The 22,834-nt window shown below is 32.0% G+C and overlaps 1 protein-coding gene across 3 annotated transcripts in view; it reads right to left on the bottom strand.

Moving 5' to 3' along the window:
• Positions 1-321: 321 nt before the first annotated feature.
• Positions 322-22,834, bottom strand: part of LOC108909506 (monoacylglycerol lipase ABHD12) — a 59,475-nt gene continuing 36,962 nt past the window's right edge. The window contains exons 1-7 of one of the 3 annotated variants that reach the window (XM_018713873.2): positions 21,567-21,802; positions 11,841-11,959; positions 8,375-8,674; positions 4,950-5,197; positions 4,590-4,751; positions 633-760; positions 322-579 (exon numbers count right to left, since the gene is read on the bottom strand). In XM_018713873.2, coding sequence (XP_018569389.1) covers positions 522-579; positions 633-760; positions 4,590-4,751; positions 4,950-5,197; positions 8,375-8,674; positions 11,841-11,959; positions 21,567-21,682 — 1,131 coding nt within the window. In that variant the 5' untranslated portion in view covers positions 21,683-21,802 and the 3' untranslated portion in view covers positions 322-521. Of the gene's footprint in view, positions 580-632; positions 761-4,589; positions 4,752-4,949; positions 5,198-8,374; positions 8,675-11,840; positions 11,960-21,566; positions 21,803-22,834 lie in introns of those variants that run through there. The other 2 variants (XM_018713874.2, XM_018713875.1) reach the window with 2 other exon arrangements.

The following is a 22,834-nucleotide window of genomic DNA, read 5'->3' as shown; positions in this document are numbered from 1 at the left end:
GAGGACGTGGCAATGTTGCAATGCGTGCGAGCGAATTGGATACGTCGCGCTGAAGCTTTTGTGCAAGCAAATGGTGAGTGCATCGAACATCTTCTATGAAAATCAGCAGTTCTCAAAAGGTGGCTCCTTGCAATGTTGAGGTAGGTACTTACCGTAAGTCAGATTTTAAAATTACATTTTACACAAATCCGTGTATTTACCTCATTTTGACATAACGGATATGTGGCAAAAATATTTGACATAAGTTCATCAACACCCTGTATATATCCTGTTTTCTTATCACAAACCATAACGGAAATAAAATAAAAAAGAACATTTTTATACGAGAATTTATTGAGCATTTAATTAGATCTGTACAAAATTTTTATATAGGTACCGATGGTAATACATAGATTAAATCACAGTATGATTATCAATTCATCTAGACTAAAAAAAGTTTACGTTTATATAAATAAATACCTATATTTAAATTTTATCTTTGGCCATTAAAAACCCCCACATAAATATAATTTAAAGCTGTTTTAAACAGTCAATAGTTTCTTTTCTCGGCATTCGCTAATTGCTTCACAAATGAAGTTACTAAAACAAGAATAATTAGAAAATGAAAATAATTCCATTTGTTTGCTACCTACCTGATAATATCATGAAGTTCTGGAGCTCTACATATAAATTTGTGATTATAATTATGACCTTCATCGAATTTAACAAATAACAGTTTACCTTGCGCGCCTTGTCTGCATCTTAATGCATTCTGATAAAGCTGAAAAATATTTATAAACAACGTAACAAACAATCGGAAACTGTTTTTGTTTTTTTTTTTTTCATTCAAATTTAATGATATATACCAATGGGTGATATAAAATTATATAGAAATATATACAAATACAAGAGAGTGGACAGCTTGATATTTCATATTTTATTTTGGTTCTTTTTTGTGGGAATTAACTCTATTTATTAATGAACAAATTATTATCTCTAAGTGAAAGCTTTACCAGTAATTAATTTTTCAGTCAAACTAAAATGAAATGTAAACAATAAGCAATTTTAAAAGATAAAAGACTTTTTTAAAAATTGCTACTCTATAAATTAGAAAATAACCTCATCTGAAACTTTAATATACGAGGTCTGTTCAGAAAATAATCGAACTTTTTGAATTACGTGTTAATGGAGATATTTAGTGATATGCAGTTGGAAGCATAGACAATAGACTGAATTGTAGAGGCAAGCCGGCGAAGTCAACCGTCGCGTCAGCCCAACTTCAGCCCAGCCAGCCTCGCGCTTTCACTCGCTGTTCACTGTGTTAATATTGTTGCTATTTTATTAGTACATTGTTTTTATTTGTGCAATCATGGGGAAGTGTATCGTTGACGATTGTAATAGCAGATCCGATCTCAATAGTGCTGAAATTTCATTCTTTAGGTAAGTAATAATATAAAAATATTTTATGGCATTTCGACAGTTTCGCGCAGCATTCTTCGTCTCACATGCACTTATTTCCAGTGTTGGCTTCATGTTTCTTAGTACCCACGTTATTAACTGATATAAATATACACTCATATGATTTACTATTTACAATTAGTTTTTTTTTGTCACAATTGGTGTTTATTTTCATGATGGCTATTAAAAATAATTATTTTTATTTATATAAATATGGAACCCTCAACATATAATTTCAATAACAAACATACATTAATGTTAAATTACAAGTGATTACCTACCTACTGAATAAAATTGTATTACACATTTTCTTGTTTTTATTCTCAGGTTTCCTAAAGATGGTGGAAATAAAATCGGAATGGGGCAGTCGTTAAGAAAAAGGATTGGGTGCCCTCAAAATCGTCTGTAATATGTTCTTTGCATTTTCAAGAGAAGTTTATTATTATTAATAAAAACGGCGTTAGAAATTTACCCAAAAATGCAGTGCCAACTTTAAACTTGCCAAGAGTGGTAAGTAAACCTGTCGTTTAAAAAAGAAAAATCACAACTTAAGAAATAGAAATAATATTTTTTTATAACTCCTATAAAAACAGTACACCCAAGCCACAGAAAAATAAAATTGTGTATCATGTATTGAAAAACTTTTGAATGTGAACATATTTAAAAATATGCATAAGAACTTGTGAGGACTGTATGTGAAAAGTATATCTTCGTGAGAATAAATCATGAATATTAAATCATAAATATTTTAAATATTTAATGTAAAAGACAAATATTAAATAAACTAACATTACTTAAAGGACAATAAATATACAGGGTGTTCATTAACAATGAGAAAATCGAAAGCTGAACACGTAAAATGGTGATCATTAGTCAAGCGACGAATAAGATGGGTGTTGCAATTTCAGCGTTGGTCATAGAGGGCGCCACTTACGACCAATTTTACCGAAAATTTAGTTAATAATTATTTACCCTGTATGTCTAATATGAAACTTGATCCAAAACCTGAAAGAGCAATAATTTTTCCATTAATTATGTACTCTTGTTTCATTTCGGTATCTCGATCCGTTTTCGAGAAAAATCGATTTAACGAACACTGTTTTGATGATACGAGAAATTAAAAGCGAAACAAACTAAGTGTTTCTTAATGTTATTACAAGAATTAATGATAAAACAAATGAAATACGTAATAATGATTTAAAGTAATAATTGTTCGAAGAATCCACCGTTGACACTGATACAACGTTTTCTGAGATATCTTCAGGTTTGAAACAACATATTGGGATTGCGTCCGACTTCGCTGGCAGCGATTCGTATTCTTTGGCACAACTCTTCACACGAACCACATGTCTCTTCTTAAATAAATTAGAACTTCTTCAAGCCATGGAAGCATTTTTGCTTGGCCACCTAGAAAACCAGACTTTATCCTCTTGATTTTTCTATTTGGCCTCGAATGAAAGATATCGTTTACAAAGAATCTATTGGTTCGTATGAAGACTTGTGGCAAAGAATACAAATCGCTGCCAACGAAGTCAGACGCAATCCCAATATGTTGTTTCAAACTCGAAGATCTCTCGGAAAACGTTGTGTAAAGTGTATCAGTGTCAAGGGTGGATTCTTCGAACAATTATTACTTTAAATCATTACTACGTATTTCATTTGTTTTATTATTAATTGTTGTAATAACATGAAGAAACATTTAGTTTGTTTCGCTATTACTTTCTCGTATTATCAAAACATAGTGTTCGTTAAATCTATTTTTTTCAAAAACGCATCGAGATACCGAAATGAAACAATAGTACGTAATTAATGGAAAAATGATTGCTTTTTCAGGTTTTGAACCAAGTTTCATGTTAGACATATAGGGTAAAAAGTTATTAACTAAATTTTCGGTAAAATTAGTCGTAAGTGGCGCCCTCTATGAGCAACGCTGAATTTACAATACGCATCTTATTCGTCGCTTAAAAAAATATAGTTTCACGAATTTTCAAGTTCCTAACCTACATATTTTCAGAATAATCGCAACAAAAATACGATTTAAAATTTTAACTTTCAAATTCCGAAACTATCAACTTTCGGATAAGGCATGGTCACCATTTTACGTGTAGTATCTTCAGCTTTCGATTTTACCATTGTTAATGAATCACCCTGTATTTAAATTATTTTGTAGGTTTATTTAATAATATAAGCAAAATATAAAATATATTATTTTCTGAATTCCAAACTTGAAAAATTAATATTTGTCATAAGTGTAAAAATATTGCTTAATCCGGACCTGTTCAAAGTATGCGCGGCCAGGTTACCTCGCACACTCCACTTCCCCGCAATTTGGCTTCACCGGTTCCCATACTTTGGGATAGGAAAGGTACACTTTAAGTGTTCTGTGGTTGGCAGCATTGCGATGCGCATAACCTCCTCTGTTCTTGTTCGTGGATTGTTGATTTCTCACTTAGTTTTCGTAATACTGAGTGCAACGTGTTTAAGTGACGATTTTTTAAATGTGCGATTTTCTGGAATAATGAAGTAACGCAAAGTTTTGCGTCAAACTGGAGAAAACTTTGACGGAAACGTTTAAACTTTTGAAACAAGGTTACGGAAGTTCTGCTTTGGGTCATACGCGATGTTACGAATTGTTTTCACGATTTAAAAGTGGCCGTTAGTCAATTGAAGATGATTCCCGACGGGGAAGGCCTTCCATTTCAACTGATGACTAACACGTTCAAAGATCTGGTGCGTGCAAATCGCCAATTGACTGTTACAGAAGTGGTTAGCGTCTCATTTGGGTCATGACATGAAATTTTGACTGAATTGAACATGCATCGAGTTGCATCAAAAATTTGTTCCGCGTTTGATGGACGAACAGAAAGAAAATCGTGTGGACATTTGTAGGCAGCTCTTAGAACAATCCATGACGATGAAATATTCATTTAACGGATCATAACGAGACACGAAGCTGGGTTTATGGCTACAACACTAAGACAAAAGGTCCAATCATCACAATGGATTGGCGTATAAAATTAATAATAAAGTTTAAAGAAATAAAGTTCGTTTATTTTCTGAACAGATCTCGTATCGGGTAAACGTTACATTTTGGAAAATATAGTTCTGTGGATGAAAACTAATAAAATATATTTATTATTTTTGAATTTTACCTTATATCCCAATTTATATGGGACGACATGGTCATCCTCAGCATGTAAAATAATTATTGGAGCATCTACATTACAAATAAATTTATCTGTTTGAAATGTAAAACCGTTCGCTTGCATTGGTTCCACCACTGTGTACGTAAACCAAGGCAAATATTTAAACATCTGCAAATATAAAAAATATTCACAAACCTGAAATTTTTACTATGTTTATTTGGATATTTTGCTACCTGCATTTTTTTAAAATAAATATAACTCTTTCAAATTATCCAAATAAACAGAAAAAACTAAAATTATGCTACAAACAATATCAGACAATATTTGTTATTCATTAAAATTAAAATCTTAGAATTACCGACTTACCCCAGCTAAAGGAAATTCGCTAATTTCCTCCCGCATATTATTAAATGGCGCTTCCAGAATTAATCCAGTAGGTTTGTATCCTTGATTTTGTAATTGTACCACTGACTGTGTTGCAAGACTAGTTCCCAATGAGTGACCCCAAATAAATATATTAGCATTTGTTCTATTAGCTACCCATTTGAAAACAAACATGCAATCTTTGACGATATTTGGTTCCGACGGGTCTACATTTGAAGAGTCACCGTAGCCTGGCAAACAAAAAATCGTAAAATAATAAGTATAGCACCATACAACTTGCTTTTAAAATATATAATTTTTAGTTTTTTTTGGTCACACCATTAAGATTCTGTGACGGTCAATTCAGACAGTGCAACTAAAAATATAATCAAATATTTTCCGATTTTATTGTCCGTTTTTACGCGGAAAATTAAAAAAATATATATTTTGTGACAACAACCATTCATTAGTAAAACGATATCGAATAAACGTTTGTGTGTATGATTGTTCGTAAATTGTTTAATTCTTGGACAACTTTAACAATTTCTTGAATAAGCAGCAAAAAGGTATTTTTGTACCTTTATATTGTACTTTTACGTTTAATCTCTGTTGGTTACGATGAACAATCATCATCTACTAAATGTTTAAAATCTAGTTACAGAAAAAATGTACTAGGTATAGTAATAATTTACTTCTATTGCCATATACANGAATAAGCAGCAAAAAGGTATTTTTGTACCTTTATATTGTACTTTTACGTTTAATCTCTGTTGGTTACGATGAACAATCATCATCTACTAAATGTTTAAAATCTAGTTACAGAAAAAATGTACTAGGTATAGTAATAATTTACTTCTATTGCCATATACATGTTGTTTGTAAATAGGTGCGAAATATTTTAGGGGGTGGTTGCCGAAGTTATTTTGTGAAAAAAGTTTATATAAACGTAGGTCGAAATATGCTTCGTTTCCGAGATACAGTGTTTAAATTCTAATGTTTTATTTAGTTTTATTAAGTATGTAATTATTTCAGAGTTTTAAAGATATTGATTCGAAACTTGATGGTTGTATTATTATTAAAATTTAAACAGTGTATCTCGGAAAAGAAGTATATTTCGACCTATGTTTATATGAACTTTTTTTCAGAAAATAACTTCGGCAACCACCCCCTAAAATAACGAGCGTTCAAATAAAAACGTGGTCAAGTTGGTTCTGAAAATTTGGACGTAGGGCGTTAGCAGAGAACACTGTTGGTATTGTGTTCTCTGGCGTTAGCGTGTAGCAAATGAACTTAAACGTCATATGTCAAAGTGCTATATCGCCGCTATCAATTTGAATATTTTCGTTTTAAAAAGCGTTTAAAATGTTTTTTCTCAAGAACAAAAAGTGTTTATCATAGAGTCCTACTTTAGAAATGGACGCAAGATTGATGGAATATGGAAGTATTCTATTGAGGAATGTTTCATAGAATTTCAAAATCAATTTCCCGGCGTTGTTGAGTACAAAATTTTTCAAAGTGCAGTTCAGCGTTGTGTTAATGTTTTTCGTGAAACGGGCAGTGTAACAAGAAAAGAAGGAAGCGGCCGACCTAAAAAGCGGACTGAAGAATTAAAAGAAAATGTCCAACAAATAATGGAAAATGCGCCAAGAACTTCTGTACGTGTTTTATCACAAATGGTGGGAGTATCAGTCGGTACCTGCCACACAGTGTTAAAAAAAGATTTGCGTTTGTTCTCCTATCGTTTAACTTGTCAGCAAGAACTTCATGAAGTTGATTTTCCGCGACGGGCTGTATTTTGTGAATGGTTTTTAAACAACTACGGTGAACTTCATAATATCACCTTTTTTTCTGATGAAGCCTGGTTTCATTTAAGTGGTTACGTAAACTCACAGAATATGAGAATGTGGTCTTCTGAAAAACCAGATAACTTTTTTGTCGAGGGCCCTCTACACGCTCAAAAAATTGGAGTTTGGTGTGCTCTCAATCGAAGGAGGATTTATGGACCTATTTTTTTTAATGGTACTCTTACTGCGCAAAGGTATAGAGAAGAAATTATCGCTCCTTTTGTTAACCAGCTGGAAGAAAACGAAATTACAAACTTTTACTTTCAACAAGATGGCGCAAGGGCACATACGGCAGGCGAGACGATGAATATGTTGAGGGAAGTTTTCCAAAATCGACTAATAAGTCTCAATGCTGAACATGAATTTCCACCGAGGTCATGTGATATTACGCCGTGTGATTTCTTTTTGTGGCCTTACCTTAAAAACACTATTTTTGAACTGCCTATTCCTGATTTAAACCATCTGCAGGCTCGACTTATAGACAAGATTCGTGAAATTAACAATACCCCGAGCATCTTAGAAAATGTCTTTAATTCTTTGAGGAACAGGTGTGAAAAGTGCTTGGAACAAGGAGGGGGACACTTTCAGCAGCTGCTTTAATTTATTGTTATAACAAGGAGGGGGACACTTTCCGCAGCTCCTTTAATTGTTTGTTATTGTTATCACGATTATTCTTTAAAATAAAGTTATATAGTCATTAACGTTATTGAAACTGACAGCTGCTATACAGCTCGTTGAGAAATGAGGTTAAGTTGGTCGCTATAAGCTACTCCCTACGTCCAATGTGTCAGAGCCAACTTCGACCACGTTTTTATTTGAACGCTCGTTATTTCGCATTTATTTACAAACACCTTGTATAATGATTATTATTTTTAGTGGTAGAAAATATCGTTAAGAACGATATTTTTACATTTTGAGAAAGACTCAATGATACAAATATACAGTTTATCACAAAAACTTCGACGGTGTACAGGATTCACAACTTATCCGAAAAAATGGAGTCAATATCGTAAAAAAAAAATTTGTAAAATCCTGTTTCCGAGAAAAAACTTATTGAAGTTGTAGTATTTACAACCCTTACATCGCTGGGAATTTTGGAGACCTTTAGAAACGGAACAAAACGAAATTTACCATCAATATAATCAAGTTGTTTGAGGACATAAATAATTAAAATATGTTGTTGGCCAAATGAACATATAACAGAAATTTTCTACACATTATATACAAATTATTATCATTGCTCGGTTTTTTTATACATGTTCAACTGACTTCGGAAAGACTGTACATAAAAAATTAGTTTTTCGGATAAATTCTGAATCACCCTGTATAGAACTCACAAAAATAATGAGGCTTATCTGAGTTAATAATAATAGAAACATGCACAAGATGAGCTAGACGAACTAATTTGTGCTAATATTTAATGTTGAAGTTAGGAAAACATTTTAAAATGGAGAACCATTCCATAACATATGCTAGTTGCTACTCTTTCTTTAATCCATAGGCAGCTCGGTAGCCTTCTTTTAACGGATACAAAATACAGTACAAGAACGTTGTATCGAAATCAGGACAATAAATTCTACTTACTTCGATAATCAAATGCAATCACATGAAAATATTTCCTAAGGAATTTGTACAATTCTATTCGATGAGGTGTCAATCTGGTTCCAGCATTTCCGTGGTGGTAAATAATAACATTCTCACCATTTCCCAAAATATCTTCATAATACTGATCGTCAGTATAATTCGTAGAAGAAGTTATATTTTGATGAAGTATCTGCCACACACCTATCTTTATATTGTCGTCTGTTAATAAATAAAAGTTTCGAGCATTCTCTAGACCATACTTTTCAGGGTGCTCGTAGTCAGCATTTATAGGTATGTGAACTGAAAATAAGAAATATTTGTAAAATAAATGAACCATCTACTAATATTACCGTTATTAAGAAAAATCTATATTTGCGATGAAAGTGGGCTAGACTGGACAGCCAGTACACTAATATCTAGATACACCAAATACACTTAAGATATTCTTTAATGATGGAATAATTTTTGCGATGTAAGTCTTTTTTGTGCGTATTATACAGGGTGTTTCAGAATACGTGGGAAGTCTCTCGGATTTATAAAGGGGGCGTTAAAATAACATGACAAGTTCCTATAAAAATTTTCCCTAAAGGGCCCCCTTACGGAGATACAGGCCCCTAAAGGATGCCCCTGAAATTGATTTTTTTGAATAACTTAAAATATTTTGTGTAATTTAACTATTTTTTAATCGATGGACAACAGATAAGACTAAAATTTGACCCATGAAAACCATTTGGCTTATTTGGTTTGCCAGGACCGGACTAGCTATAGCACAGTAATGTCAATTTTTTACACTCTGTACGATAAAGACACAAACATAATATTTTTAGATAGCTTGAACCTTAAACTAAAAAAAGGTACTCTTGGTTGATATCGATAAAATGAACTGTTTTCGAGAAAAAACTATTTTTGTTTAATACGATTTTTATTACATCCGTAAAGAGAAATAAACCGATGAAATTTGCATTATTTCTGTGCCTATCTAAAAAATGCAAATTTATTTACACTTGTTTTTTACTTTGTTTTTGGTGCAATGGTTGTTTTTTGACATATACCGATTTAAATAAGAATTACAGTACCTATCTAGTATGTCAGTTAATGATAGAGTTTGTCGAAACTTGTAACATTTTCCTTGTTTTTTTTAAGTTGCTCAATTTTCAATGTTTCCCGTTTCACCATGTTGTAAAACCCTGTTGTTCTCACATGTGTGTACTTTTTATTCCTCGGATTTATTTTATCTGCCGTAATGGAATTTACGTTTGCTGAATATGCCGACATGCATTTATTGTATGGACTTGCATCATGTAATGCTTTAGAAGCCAGAAGGCTTCATGAGGAACGATTTCCAAATTGAAGAAGAGTGGATCAGCGCTTAAGAGAGACTGGTAAATATTACAATTTATTTGTTACTTGCATTAGCGTACTTTTTGAGTAGGTAATATGTAGAATTAAAATGCTGTAAATAATTTTAGGAACATTTGCCAAACCCAGAGACAATTGTGGAAATCAAATCAATCGCGGTGAGGTTGCTGAAGAAGATATCCTAAATGCCGTAGAAGCATTCGAAAAGTATCCTGAAATTGGCTGCCCAGTTTAATTGCCCAAAATCTACGATTCTTAGAATCCTTAAAGAGCAACAACTGCATCCCTATCGCATACAGAAAGTCCATGCACTTCTTCCTGTAGACTTTCCGCGAAGGATGTAATTTTCAAACTAGCTTCTAGATAAGGTACTGTAACAATGCAAATTTCATCGGTTCAATTTTCTTTACGGACGAAGCCTGATTTTGTAAAAATGGAATCATTCATTCCCAGAATTTGCATTTATGGGTAGAAGAAAATCCCCATGCTTCTATTGTGACGCATCATCAGCACCAGTTTGAACCCATTAACATATGGACAGATTCATTGGACCATTTGTATTGCCTAGAAGGTTAACTGGAGAACCCTATTTAGAATTTCTCCAAGACAACTTGCCAAAACTTTTAGACGACCTATCTTTAGCAATACGACATGGTACGTGGTTCATGCATGATGGGTTATCACCCCATTTTAGTCTGGTAGTTCGAAAACACTTAAACAGGCATTTCGAAAATCGTTGGATAAAAAGAAGAGGACCAGTGGCTTGCCCTTCTTGATCCAGTAATCTGTAATTCGTAGACCTTGAGAATGCATAACATTAGAATGAGTTCAAGTTGAACCGACATACAAAATTATGTAGGAAATAAGAATCATACTAAATAAAAAAAGTTTGTTCTCGAAATTAGTTCATTTTATCGATATTAAGCAAGAGCACCTTTTTTAGTTTAAGGTTTAAGCTATCTAAAAATATTATTAAAATAATTAAATTACACAAAGTATTTTAAGTTATTACAAAAAAATCGATTTTCAGGGAAAATTTTTATAGGAACTTGTCATGTTATTTGAACATCCCCTGTATAAACCGAGAGATTGCCCACATATTTTGGGACACCCTGTATATAGAAAAAAACAACCCGACCTACCTAACGTAGTATAAACATTTATCTATTTACATAAAGATAGGTAAGATCAAATTATTTATTATTATTATTTTAATTAAATATCAAGCTCCCGAGCAAAGTGGATTCGATGTCTCTAGACGTTGTCTGGCGCCACAATATACTAGTTTCATTTTGTGCGATGCGGCAGTCTAGCTCAGTTCAGTTTTAAAAAATAAAAATATGGAAATATGTAGTCCTAAACAGTCTCCCAATATTTTCAATATATGTATTGTCCCGTTTTATATACTTTTTCCCAAAAATTAATACTAATAAGGGAGATATACCCCTTTAAAGGCAGATGCAAAATTCATAATTTTTGTTGTATCTTCGAGAAATTCAAGTTAATATAAAATTTAAATTTGCACCAATTCAGTTTTCAAAAATTTTCTTTTGAAATACAAATACATCTTCATATTATGTACACTCGAATTTCTCAAAACGGTTTAGTTTGTCACAAAAAAATAAAATTAAACAAGATAATAGAGAATAATACTTTTCTCCAATATTTTTAGAAGGGGGTAAATATTAAAAAGTTGGGGATGAAATAATGAGCCACTCTGTATAACTACCCTTTATGTAACGTGGGATTTGACATGACTCAAAAAGACTAAGGTATCACGAAATGTGTCTACAACCCCCTTCAAATAGGTATACCTCCTTATTATCCAGTTTATATAAAGTTCCTTTTTGTTTTTTTTTTAATATATCGGAACACAATTTAGAGTCACCCTGAATGTACTGCTAATTTCAAAAAGATTTTCACAGCTCTAAGAAAATTTAATATTCAGTTTTTACATTCAAAATCTAAAATCATCTACTAAAGGTAAGGGCTGTTTTTCATTAAAAAAAATTGAGGAAAAATGGAATAAGGATACATAGGTTGGTACAGACAACTTTTCTTTTTTCGTGTGTACCCGTGTAAATAAATTTAAAATGTTCATACTTACGAAAATTTAAAAATACAACTGCACTTTGGAGCTTGTAGGAATACTTAAATATTAAGGGCAATATAACAAATATAGCAGTGAATATTATTGTGAATACTTTACATGTGGTGAATGCTACTCTGGAACAAAATAACCATCATTAGTTCATATTCCTGCCAACATATTTCAAAAGAACTCATCGTTAATTAAGCGAAGTTAACATTACCATAATTTACTGTTTTTAGAAATTGACTGCTGGAAAGAAATAATTAGAACTAACGAGAACTTCTCTTAATTAATAATAAATCTCGAAATAAACACGTAGATCTTCGTATAAGGAGCAAGTGTTAAATTGCAAAACACACAAAAAATTAGTAACTGATATTAAATTTCAGATAAGATCATGCAACTTGTCGATATGAAATTGCAAAACCTAAACTCTAAAAAAAGCTAAAAATTCATTTTGCTAGATCCTGTCGAGGCCTGCCGCTACAGCCCCCGTAGCCCCTTCCCCCTCAAGCCGGTCCTGGTAACTATTCATTAATTAAAGTAGGATCATATTCGATGCAAAGTAATAAATCATTGCCTGTCAAGAGATCCAGTGACATTCGCTTTTAAAGGTTTTAGAAATTGAATAATTTCTTTATACATTATGAAGGGACGAAGGGATCAATTCATGTCTGGCATGCTTACAAAAATTCATTTATTTTCATAAACTATTTATTTTAAATGTAATTTATTATAAATCCAATTTGTTTTTTAATTTCCACATATGTACTACATTTTACCTCCGTACGCGCCACTGTTGTTTACTTGTTTTTTGGAAGCGCTCTCTGTTTTAAGATCAAGCTCGCCAGATTAGTATTTGACGTATAACCGACCACTTCGTACACTCGATGCACCTGGGCGACTACAGCTACTAGCTACTACGAGAACACAATTGGTATGATGCGGTATTTCAGATTTAACATTGAATTTCATTTTAAATTTGAAATTGTTCACCTTACGCCTCCTAAAAATGATGACACGATTTTCCTTTGATAAAAGACCGACAACTTTTTGCTCTACTTTGCATCGAATATGATCCTATTATAGATACTGCTATGGTGACGTCACTATGCCCTTGAGGCGCTATCTGCAAGGCACTGTATTTATGGGTGAATATGACAAAATGCTTTTTAATTATTTTATTTTTCTTAACGTAAGTAATTAAGAATAATTAATATGAAAAATATATGGGGTTGTTTTTATCAAGTTTTTCATCAATTTTAAGATGTTTCGTATCAGGTTTTTACCAGACTTTACGTAGGACTACATAATAGCATAAATAAATGCGCTTAAAACCAAAAATGTTTTTTTTTTTCATAACTACCATATCTATTTTTTTTCATTCAATAACACAAAATTGTAATTGTTATTTTGCGCTGCAATAAAATAAAACAATTAATTAACATACTAGACAATTCACTGCCGCACAAATAAAAGAAAATGAATACAATTTTTGTTGAATAGAAAATAGTCTATTGTAATAAAAGGTAAGTGTTTTGGAATGTATCTAAATTCAATGAAGTCTTTCTTTTTACGATTTTTTTTTATGTTAATGCAATGTAATATCTGTTGAGTATAATTAATTATAAAAACTATATGACGATTTGTATGGCATTAATTCAGGCTTTCTAATTATATTTTAACTGCACATTCTCAACATGGAAGCAATTTTATTGTAGTTAAAATGAGAGCATTAAGTGAAAAAATTATTGCCTGCGCAAGTAATAGTCGATATTATTGCAATGTAAGTTTCCATACATTTTAGCGTCGACAAAAACTCTTTTTTCAGAAACATTGGAAAAACGGAAAAATTCGGAAACATGGAATTTTTGTTTGCAAATTAGAATATAAAGAGTTATTGTAACCATTACCTTCTATAACTATTTTATCTTAAAAAAAATTGAATCTGTTCAGGATCATCATTCAGGATCATTGCTTTGGAATTAGAAGATTGAGAAGGATCAGATATAACCTATACAGATAACTCAGATTTAGACACTGACTCTGATTTTTCTTTAAGTGAATCGGCATAGTTTTTTTAGCTTGATTTTTAATTTGCTTTTATGTCCATATAAAAATTTCTTTTCGCATTTTTTACTATATTATCTAACTTCACAGAAGTTTGATTGACTTAATTTTAACAGACGATAGAATACATTAAAATAAACAAAAAAAAACCTTATATGACATGGTTCCTAAACTCAACCATTTCCGAGAAAAAAAATTATCAAAATCTCCAACTTGATACACAAAAGTTCGATTAATTAAGGAATATTGACATTACTGCGAGCATAGAGTACCATAAAATACTCTTATCACTTTTTTGAACTTCTTTATGCTTAATTCTAAAAAATAATTAGCGTTATAATAAATTTAAAATTCGATAAAATTCATATCGAGCAATGTGACAACGGCGCGGCAGATAACACGAGGTACTAAGCTGTCCAGCAATACACAATTCAGTTGGTATCTGGAATTGGACCGTGTCTGAGTGTTTTTTGCGTACCACTTCCTTTTCCAGCGAGTGCGCGAAAATTGGATGCGAAGGTGTCGTGCGTGCATCGAAAATGGTGGTGGACATTTTGAGGATATGTTGTATTTTGTTTTGTACTTGTGCGTTTAAAAAATACCGAATTTTGGTTTTTGGTAAGTACCTATCTAAATTATATTTAATACGTATGATTATTTGGATGACGTGAATCTTTGGGTACTTTAATCACATACACTATCTTCGTACTAAAAAATCGACTGAAGTAATGGCAGTCTAACTTCTTACACCTTGTATATTGCATGTCGATATTGCAGGAAACAACTACTCCGTGAGCTACATGGCTCAACTAGCATTGATATACATCAGCAACAACTGATAAATAACTATTAAATAATAATATTATCCAAAATAAAAATCAATATTGTAAGAAATTCCCAACCAACTGGACATCGCCTTCCCTATCAAGCGGAAAAAGATAAGATGGCGACGCTACGGACGGTTGACGGTATATAAAAAAGAACATACCTAACGCAAATTGTTAAATAATGCAATCTTTCAAAGAAATATTTTTGTTGTAAAAAACAACATAGCAACATAGTAAAAATAGCTAAAATATATCTGAAAAAGTATTTTATCAAGAATTATATCAAGTCCCTTTATGGTTTTTATGAATTTTTTCCTTTTTCCAAACTGTTAAATGTCTATTCAAGATACAGAACTTTGCAACTGTAACCTGAGTAAATAAAAATTTTCTAATTAATTAATTTTGACAAAAATAAAATTGCTTTGATATTATAGTATTAGTTATGGTATTTAGGTACTTCAACTGTTTTGAAAGATAAAATAAAATATGTGGATTCAGACATTGCCATAAAGAGTAAATTTTTGTTATCATTTGAAACTTTTAAATTAAATTTCAATCGAATAGGAATAACTCTTAAATTAAAAAAGAATTGTATTCTTAACTTTTGAAACATTTTATTTTATAAAAAATTGTTCAGGATGTATAAATTTCTACACTTATGAGGAGTTTTTCTAAATCACCGAAAAGATAGAAAAAACTGTTGATAATTGGGAAATACTAGAAAACCCTCAAAAGTGTCCACCCTGTACAATATTATTATTTAGTTAGAAATGTTATGATATAAAAACACCATAATGTAGTTTTGCAATACTCTATACAGTCTTGTCATAAAAGTGGTGGCGTGATCTTGCATTAAACCACGTAACACCAAAAACCACTGAACCAATAATTGTTTGTACTAGTTTACAATAGCAACAATTCGCATCTGCAGTTCACTGTTGCTGCAAATTATGGAAATAATAAAAGAATTATTCATAACAATTTACAATAGGTATGTCATGTACAATAGGTAACATTTTTTTGGGACCTATTTTAAGGTACGAGGCCTGTTCAGAAAATAACCGAACTTTATTTTTTTAGTCTTTATTATTAATTTTGTTATACATTATTGTACCTTGAAAGTACCCCCCTATTCACATATTCTTCAAAGCGGTGTTTTCATTTACATGTTTAGTAAAAACATGCTATCACACACAAAAGTAAGTTTGACTTGCATTCAGATAGTCTTGATTTTTACACACAGCTTTGTATTTATAAATGCATAATTAAAAATTTCAAAAATTTTTCAGTTTTCAAATAAGAATAAGATGCAACAATTTGTAGAAAACCATCATTTATTCATAAAATTTCATTAATAGAGTTAACATAATAACCAAAATATAAATATAATATATAAAGTTCAATGATATGTACGATAAACATGTGTGCATGGAGAACCTCGGAACTGTGCACGTGCATATCATATGCTCTGCGCCCGTCGCATCAATATCCAGCCGATCATAAAGTATCGGTAATAAAAGTGTCGCATACTTGCATTTCATTTCCATAGTCTATGCAAGCGCGCGGCAACCATAACTTTAAGAAGACATTTGTTTTTATTGAGGTGCAGTTAGAACGATTCGGACCCGGAGTTTGGGACCTAGCCTAGTCCACTATACAGGGATGGCCAACAGTACGGAATAAAATTCATATCTTTTGAATGAGTTAATTTTTTTTAAAACGCCGAAACACGTTAACTGATTTTGATTTTTTCCCATCTTTCGGTTATATAATAATTAATTTTTCTTCAACCCCCTAACCCCCAGCTACCCCTACTTTTTTTTTCAAATGGAAACATAAGGCATGAGGGGGCTCGTTGAAAAGCTTATAGAAAACCGAATCCAGCCATACCAAATAAACAAGTTTTATTTTTTCAATAGCAAGGTTTTTAGGGTTGTATAAAACACCTACTTAACAAGTGAAATAAAATTTAATTATCTTCAGTGTTATCCTCCATGAATTTGCACAGAATAAAATAAAGAATTTGAAACTGTACCTATCACTGCTAACGCAAAAAAGATATATTTTTTATGTTGCGTTTTTTTGGTACCACTTACTTGCCAGGCTTTCTGGTTAATTTTTCGCTTTAGTTGTAAATTGGAGTTCGAAACGTTACTATTGTGTCAAAATCAAGTTATTTACTGAATTGCAATGGTATTGTCGGAAAGGCAACGCATCGAAATCTTGATATTGCTTGGATGTGGAGACAAAATAAGAAGTCAGGCTGAAGTGCGCGATTTATTTAATGCGAAATATCCCGAAAACCAAATCTCGCAAGGGACAGTTAGTAAAATATTTCACAAATTTGAGGAACACGGTACAGTACAGACTTTGCCCAAAACTGGACGGGCACGTGCTTTGAATGAAGAAAAGAAATTAGACATTGCATTAGAACTTGTTGAAAATCCTCATACTTCAACTGTTTCATTGGCCCGCAATCACGATGCTTCTCGAACTGCAATTCGAATGTTTCTGAAACAAGAGAAATACCACCCCTATAAGGTATGTCTTGTCCAAGAGCTTTTGGAAGACGATTATGATAGGCGATTACAATTTTGTGAGGAAATGATGAGACGGTGTGACGACAATAATGGTTTTCAACGAGACGTACTTTTTTCGGATGAAGCTACGTTTTATTTAAATGGAGTGGTTAACAGGCACAACTATCGCTTTTGGTCCCAGGAAAATCCACACTGGACATGCGAATCGCATACGCAGCATCCACAAAAAGTTAATGTATGGGCAGGTATCATCAACAACAGAATCTTGGGCCCATTCTTTTTTGAAGAAAATCTTACTGCCGCACGCTACCTGGATTTCCTAACATTTGACCTGATACCTGCTCTAGCTGTGATTTTCCCTCATGAAATTGATCCAGATATACCGAATGAAAGAATTTGGTTCCAACAAGATGGCGCTCCCCCACATTTTGGTATTGATGTTCGAAGATACTTAGATGAAATGTTTCCAAATCGCTGGATTGGTAGACGGGGTACAGTTGAATGGCCGCCAAGATCCCCCGACTTAACACCCCTGGATTATTTTCTTTGGGGATATTTGAAAGAAAGAGTCTACCAGGACAGACCGGATAATATTGAGAATTTAAAGAACAAGATTAGGGCGGAGATGCATAATTTACCAGCTGAAGTCATTCAGAATGCTGTGGACAGCTTTTACTATCGTCTTGGAGAATACCAAATAGTGAATGGAGGACATTTTCAGCATTTGCGACATTGAGTTTATTTTTGTAAATTATCTAGTTGTTTCAATTTCTAAATGAAAAAAAATTCTTGTTATTGAAAAAATAAACCTTGTTTATTTGGTATAGCTGGATTCGGTTTTCTATAAGCTTTTCAACACGCCCCCTCATGCCTTATTTTTCCATTTGAAAAAAAAGTAGGGGTAGCTGGGGGTTAGGGGGTTGAAGAAAAATTAATTATTATATAACCGAAAGATGGGAAAAAGTCAAAATCAGTTAATGAGTTTCGGCGTTTTAAAAAAAATTAACTCGTTCAAAAGATATGAATTTTATTCCTTACTTTTGGCCATCTCTGTGGAAAGGATTATAATCCTTTTTATTGCAGTCTGCTTAGAGTCCGAATTAGGCATATAAAATTATTTTCAGAATAAATTCTGCATTAAAGATCTGAGCTAGCATGTTTTCCAAGCTAAATTTGAGATAAAATGTTTTCGTAGTAACGCGTCGGTATGTACTATTTACGCTGCTAGTGTTACCTAGCCTATTTCATAATTTTATCCTTCGAGTCCCTTAAAATTGATTTATTTACATTATATTTAATTATAGCATGTTTTCAAGCAGTTGTTAGCTTGATGTTACATGATGTTAAGGTTAACTATTCAGATTTTTAATAAAATAAATCCCTAAACTAAGGCCATCTAATTTATAAAAGAATAATAATTCTAATTCTACGTAAAAAAATGCCTTTAATAGGCCGCAATGTATGTTAACAATTTTAATTTAATTAATTCATAGACAATGTGACTACTGCAATTACTGCACCAAACTTGATTTTATGACACCTTTAAGCAATAAATACAGTGGCAGCTGATGCTGGGTGGGCTCAGGGGTGCCACCCCCCCCCCCAACTTAGAAACTTTAGTAGTTAAAAAATTTAATACATTAGATTAAATAGATTGGTTTATGAAAGACATTAAAAAGAAATGTTAAATTTGTAAAATATGCAGTCAATTTAACTCGACTTGTAAAGTTCATTTGAAAAACACTGAATACGTATAATATAAAAAAAAGTATTTGGATCAATCGCAATCAGCTGACAGCAAGGAGGGAATACATTTGAGACTTGATAAAAACGAAATTGATTTCAAACATATACATTTTTCCTAAATCTCATGTACATTGTTATAAACAATAAATTATCCACAACAGATGATTTTTTGTAATGTTTTTAAAAAACTAGATTATTTAAAAAATACTAGGAAGCCGTGATATCTTTATTGGAATAAAAAATACAGTTGATAAATCCTTTTAATATATTTAATGGTTTATAAAAACGTCGTAATCATTACCCAGCAATATTTAGGTTTGCATAAAGTTTTCTTTACTTGATTAATATAAATAGCAATACTTGAGATAAAAGCATTTGTACGGAGTAACAAAGGAACATAAATATTTCTCAGCAAACTTTATATCTAAAAAATTAGTTATAGTTGCAAAACTTTTGTAACATTACTAAAATAGAGATGAAAAACACGAACAGTGAGTAATAATGTAATTTCTATCACAGAACCTTCAAAATTGCATCCAACATTTTCTTTGACTTGGACGAGAGATGGGCGCGAGTGTCATTTCATTTCTTTAGAACTAAATTAACATAATTCTCGTTGTTTTACCAGTTCACATGATTTACGGATTTTAAATAAAGGATACAAATCTTCGCGAGGATAATACGATATATTTGCTATATATAATAATTATATTGTACATAGTTTACACACAATACATTTTTGAACGCGTACGCATCTTTACCCGAATTTGACGCGCAATATCTCCGATGTCCGAGGTCTGTAGGTTCGCAGTGTGTACAACTGCTAGTCAATTATTAGCGCTGTTGCCACATCTACATAGTCTTTATGCGTTCATTAAATATAATTTAAAACTACTTAAATATGATATTTTTATGTTGTTAATTAGTCAATATGTATGCTATGTGCATATGAGTAGATTTCTTTGCTATATAGATAATGTTTATCACAAATAATTTCAATAGAATTTAATTTTTTCAAATTGGCAGCGGGCTTTAATCCCATAAGAAAATCATAGGACCCCCTGCGCTCCTCACTTCCCTCGGACCACAATATACCTCCTTAAATACTGCCTATTTTGAAAGTAAGAAATTATATTTCTGGTTGAAATTTAAATTATTTAAATAAATAAATAATTTCCTTGAAAGAAGAAAATATTTTCCTGCTTATATAGTATAATGTGCGATAAATTAAAATTAAATGTTGTGCATTTGAAGCAAGAAATTTTTTTGCATGTATTCACCACTTTTTTAATTATTAAACGTAATTTGTTTACGTGTGGTGTGAAATTTTGATACCTACATATTGTGACTTGCGTTTTTTAAAAAGACTGTAAGAGTTTAAATTAGATTATAAAGACAGACTAACAGCACTCGCAATGTTATCTATAAAAAAATCAATGGTGCGAGAAATACCAAACTTTGATGATAACTAAAAAGTTTATTTCGAACAAAAGCAGAATGGACTTTCACGATAAAAAATACGTTGAGCATGTTTTCCCTATATGTACTATTTAAAATAAAACCACATAATTATATTTAATTTTTTTCAATACTTTGTACCTAAATTTTTCCGCCCTCCCTGGTATGACAGCCAAGAGCCGACAATGAAGAATACCTATACATTATCCAAGTAAAAATACTTTTTTGTAAAGCCTTTTGCGTTGTAATTCAAAGAAAAAACTAGACAAAATTATTGTGTCCACTATCGGACCTACGTCCCTGTATATAAAAAATATGTTCCGTGCATATAGGTTTGTGTGCAACCACAAATTAAACTGAAAAAAAAAATTCTTTTTTTTTAATTTAAAAGTACCCAACAAATTGTACACCTTGTGTCTCCAAGCCAAAAGTTTCCAGATACATGTTTATAGCGATCTAGTTGCACCCTGTATTTAAAAATTATAAAACAATGACTTACTAACTATTCATAATATTAAAATATTCCTTCCCAAATAATTATAACTAATCATATGATACAAATATCTGTATGTGATACTGATTAGTTTCAATAAAAATATAATTCATTCAGAAAGTGTTCTATATACAACAGATAATTATTTACACACTGTGAAATTTTTATTTACCTTTTTAAAATGATACGAATTCGCCCTGATTATCGAGTTACATTTTAGGTACAAAATTCTGTGAAAAACTGTACAAACAAACTGATAAACTGGTATTGCGAATATATAAAACGCTACATATTGAAATAAAATAGAAAAAATATATAAGAAAGCGGAAAAAATTGTACATTATAAATTGTAATATCAAATTAATCGAGATATTTTTGTGAGAGAAAAATTCAGTAGTAGGTTTTACATATCGGAACAATATATCAGCGTGTTTTTGAAACGAAAAAAATAAAAAATTAAATAATCCTTGAAATATCCCTAGATGTGACAATGGATTTATCAAATGAAGATATAATCGATTATATTTGCAGGTAAAAGAATTTTTATGTCGCAAACATAGCAATTTGTTAATAAAGTAACTAGTTAAAGCAGTAGATGGTTAAATACCTTGTTGCAAGATTTTTCGAGCACTTTCTCTGTTTATCGTTACCGTCCACTATAAGATTGTATCTAAATTTAAAGAAACCTTTTCTACCCTTCACTTCCGACACATTTTGCCTCATGGCGGACACTGATGCTCGCAATCGTGCAGACCTAGCTACTAACCAAAATAATAATAAAGCGTTAGGTTAGCTTCACATTGTTACACAACGATCGGTCTGCATCGACTCGTAACTTTCAGCATATAATAATGATAAAGCCGCACATACTAACAAAATTTACAGGGTGGCTAGAAAAATTGTAAGGGAAGGAAATATACTACAGCCGATGTCGGTAATTCTTAGCTGGGTGGGACGGTGGAATGTTACTGACGCACGGAGATGTAAAAAAAGCGTTAATAAATACTGATAAAAGAAAATTAACGCAATGCAATGTTTGGGAAAATTTAACGATGCTGCTGACGTCATATGATTAACATGTTTTGATGATATGGGGAGTAGTTTATTTTTAAGTTAGGTAAGTTTTATAAAGTCTTATATAGGCTGTTTCCTAACAAACGCCGCAAACCATACTCCGCCATTTTTAGGCCAATTTAAAAAAAAAACAAAGGATTGGCGGTAATAGCTTCGAAAATACTACAGAGTGGCATTTACTATTATTTTGTTCAACGCCTACCTTAATGGCATGCGATTGCCATTTTCCTTTTTATAACAACGATATATTTTGTTCAGTTTGTCTATAGCCAAAAATTTACGAGAAATATATGCAAAATACCCGCTAATATTAATATGAGCGCTGCAACAAATTCGTCAAAAAGAATAAAATCAACATAGAGATAAATGTTATTTAATGTAGAAACATATAGTCCCCAAGCCAGCGACCTTTTTTCGAACTGATTACAAAAGTCATGAAAATGGCCTGGATCGCTTCGTTTTAACGAGTCTACCACGCTGTAAAATTTTTAGAATATGGGAAGGGCGCTTTTCCGCACTGCGAGTACTTAAACCTGTCGTTCTGGGCGGGTTCTCTTTTGTGATTACAACACACAAATTTTTTATTTGAATTAAAAGAAAATGTGTTAAATAAGAAGCAAATTGGGTTGTCCGACAAAATAGAGGGCGCAATTGTCGAGTCCGACATCTCCAACATGTCGCTCTAGCGCGTTATGGTTTTCCGATTACAAAACACCCAATTTTCATTTTAACTTACTAAAAATTGCCTAAAAAACGTAGTCCATACCTTGTCCGACAAATTTTCAGGCGCTTTTTTCCAGT

This window comes from Anoplophora glabripennis, unplaced genomic scaffold, assembly GCF_000390285.2.
Source record: "Anoplophora glabripennis isolate ALB-LARVAE unplaced genomic scaffold, Agla_2.0 scaffold476, whole genome shotgun sequence".
Lineage (NCBI taxonomy): Eukaryota > Metazoa > Arthropoda > Insecta > Coleoptera > Cerambycidae > Anoplophora > Anoplophora glabripennis.
The sequence above is the reverse complement of the archived record's forward strand: the minus strand, read 5'-3'. Positions and strand labels throughout refer to the sequence as shown.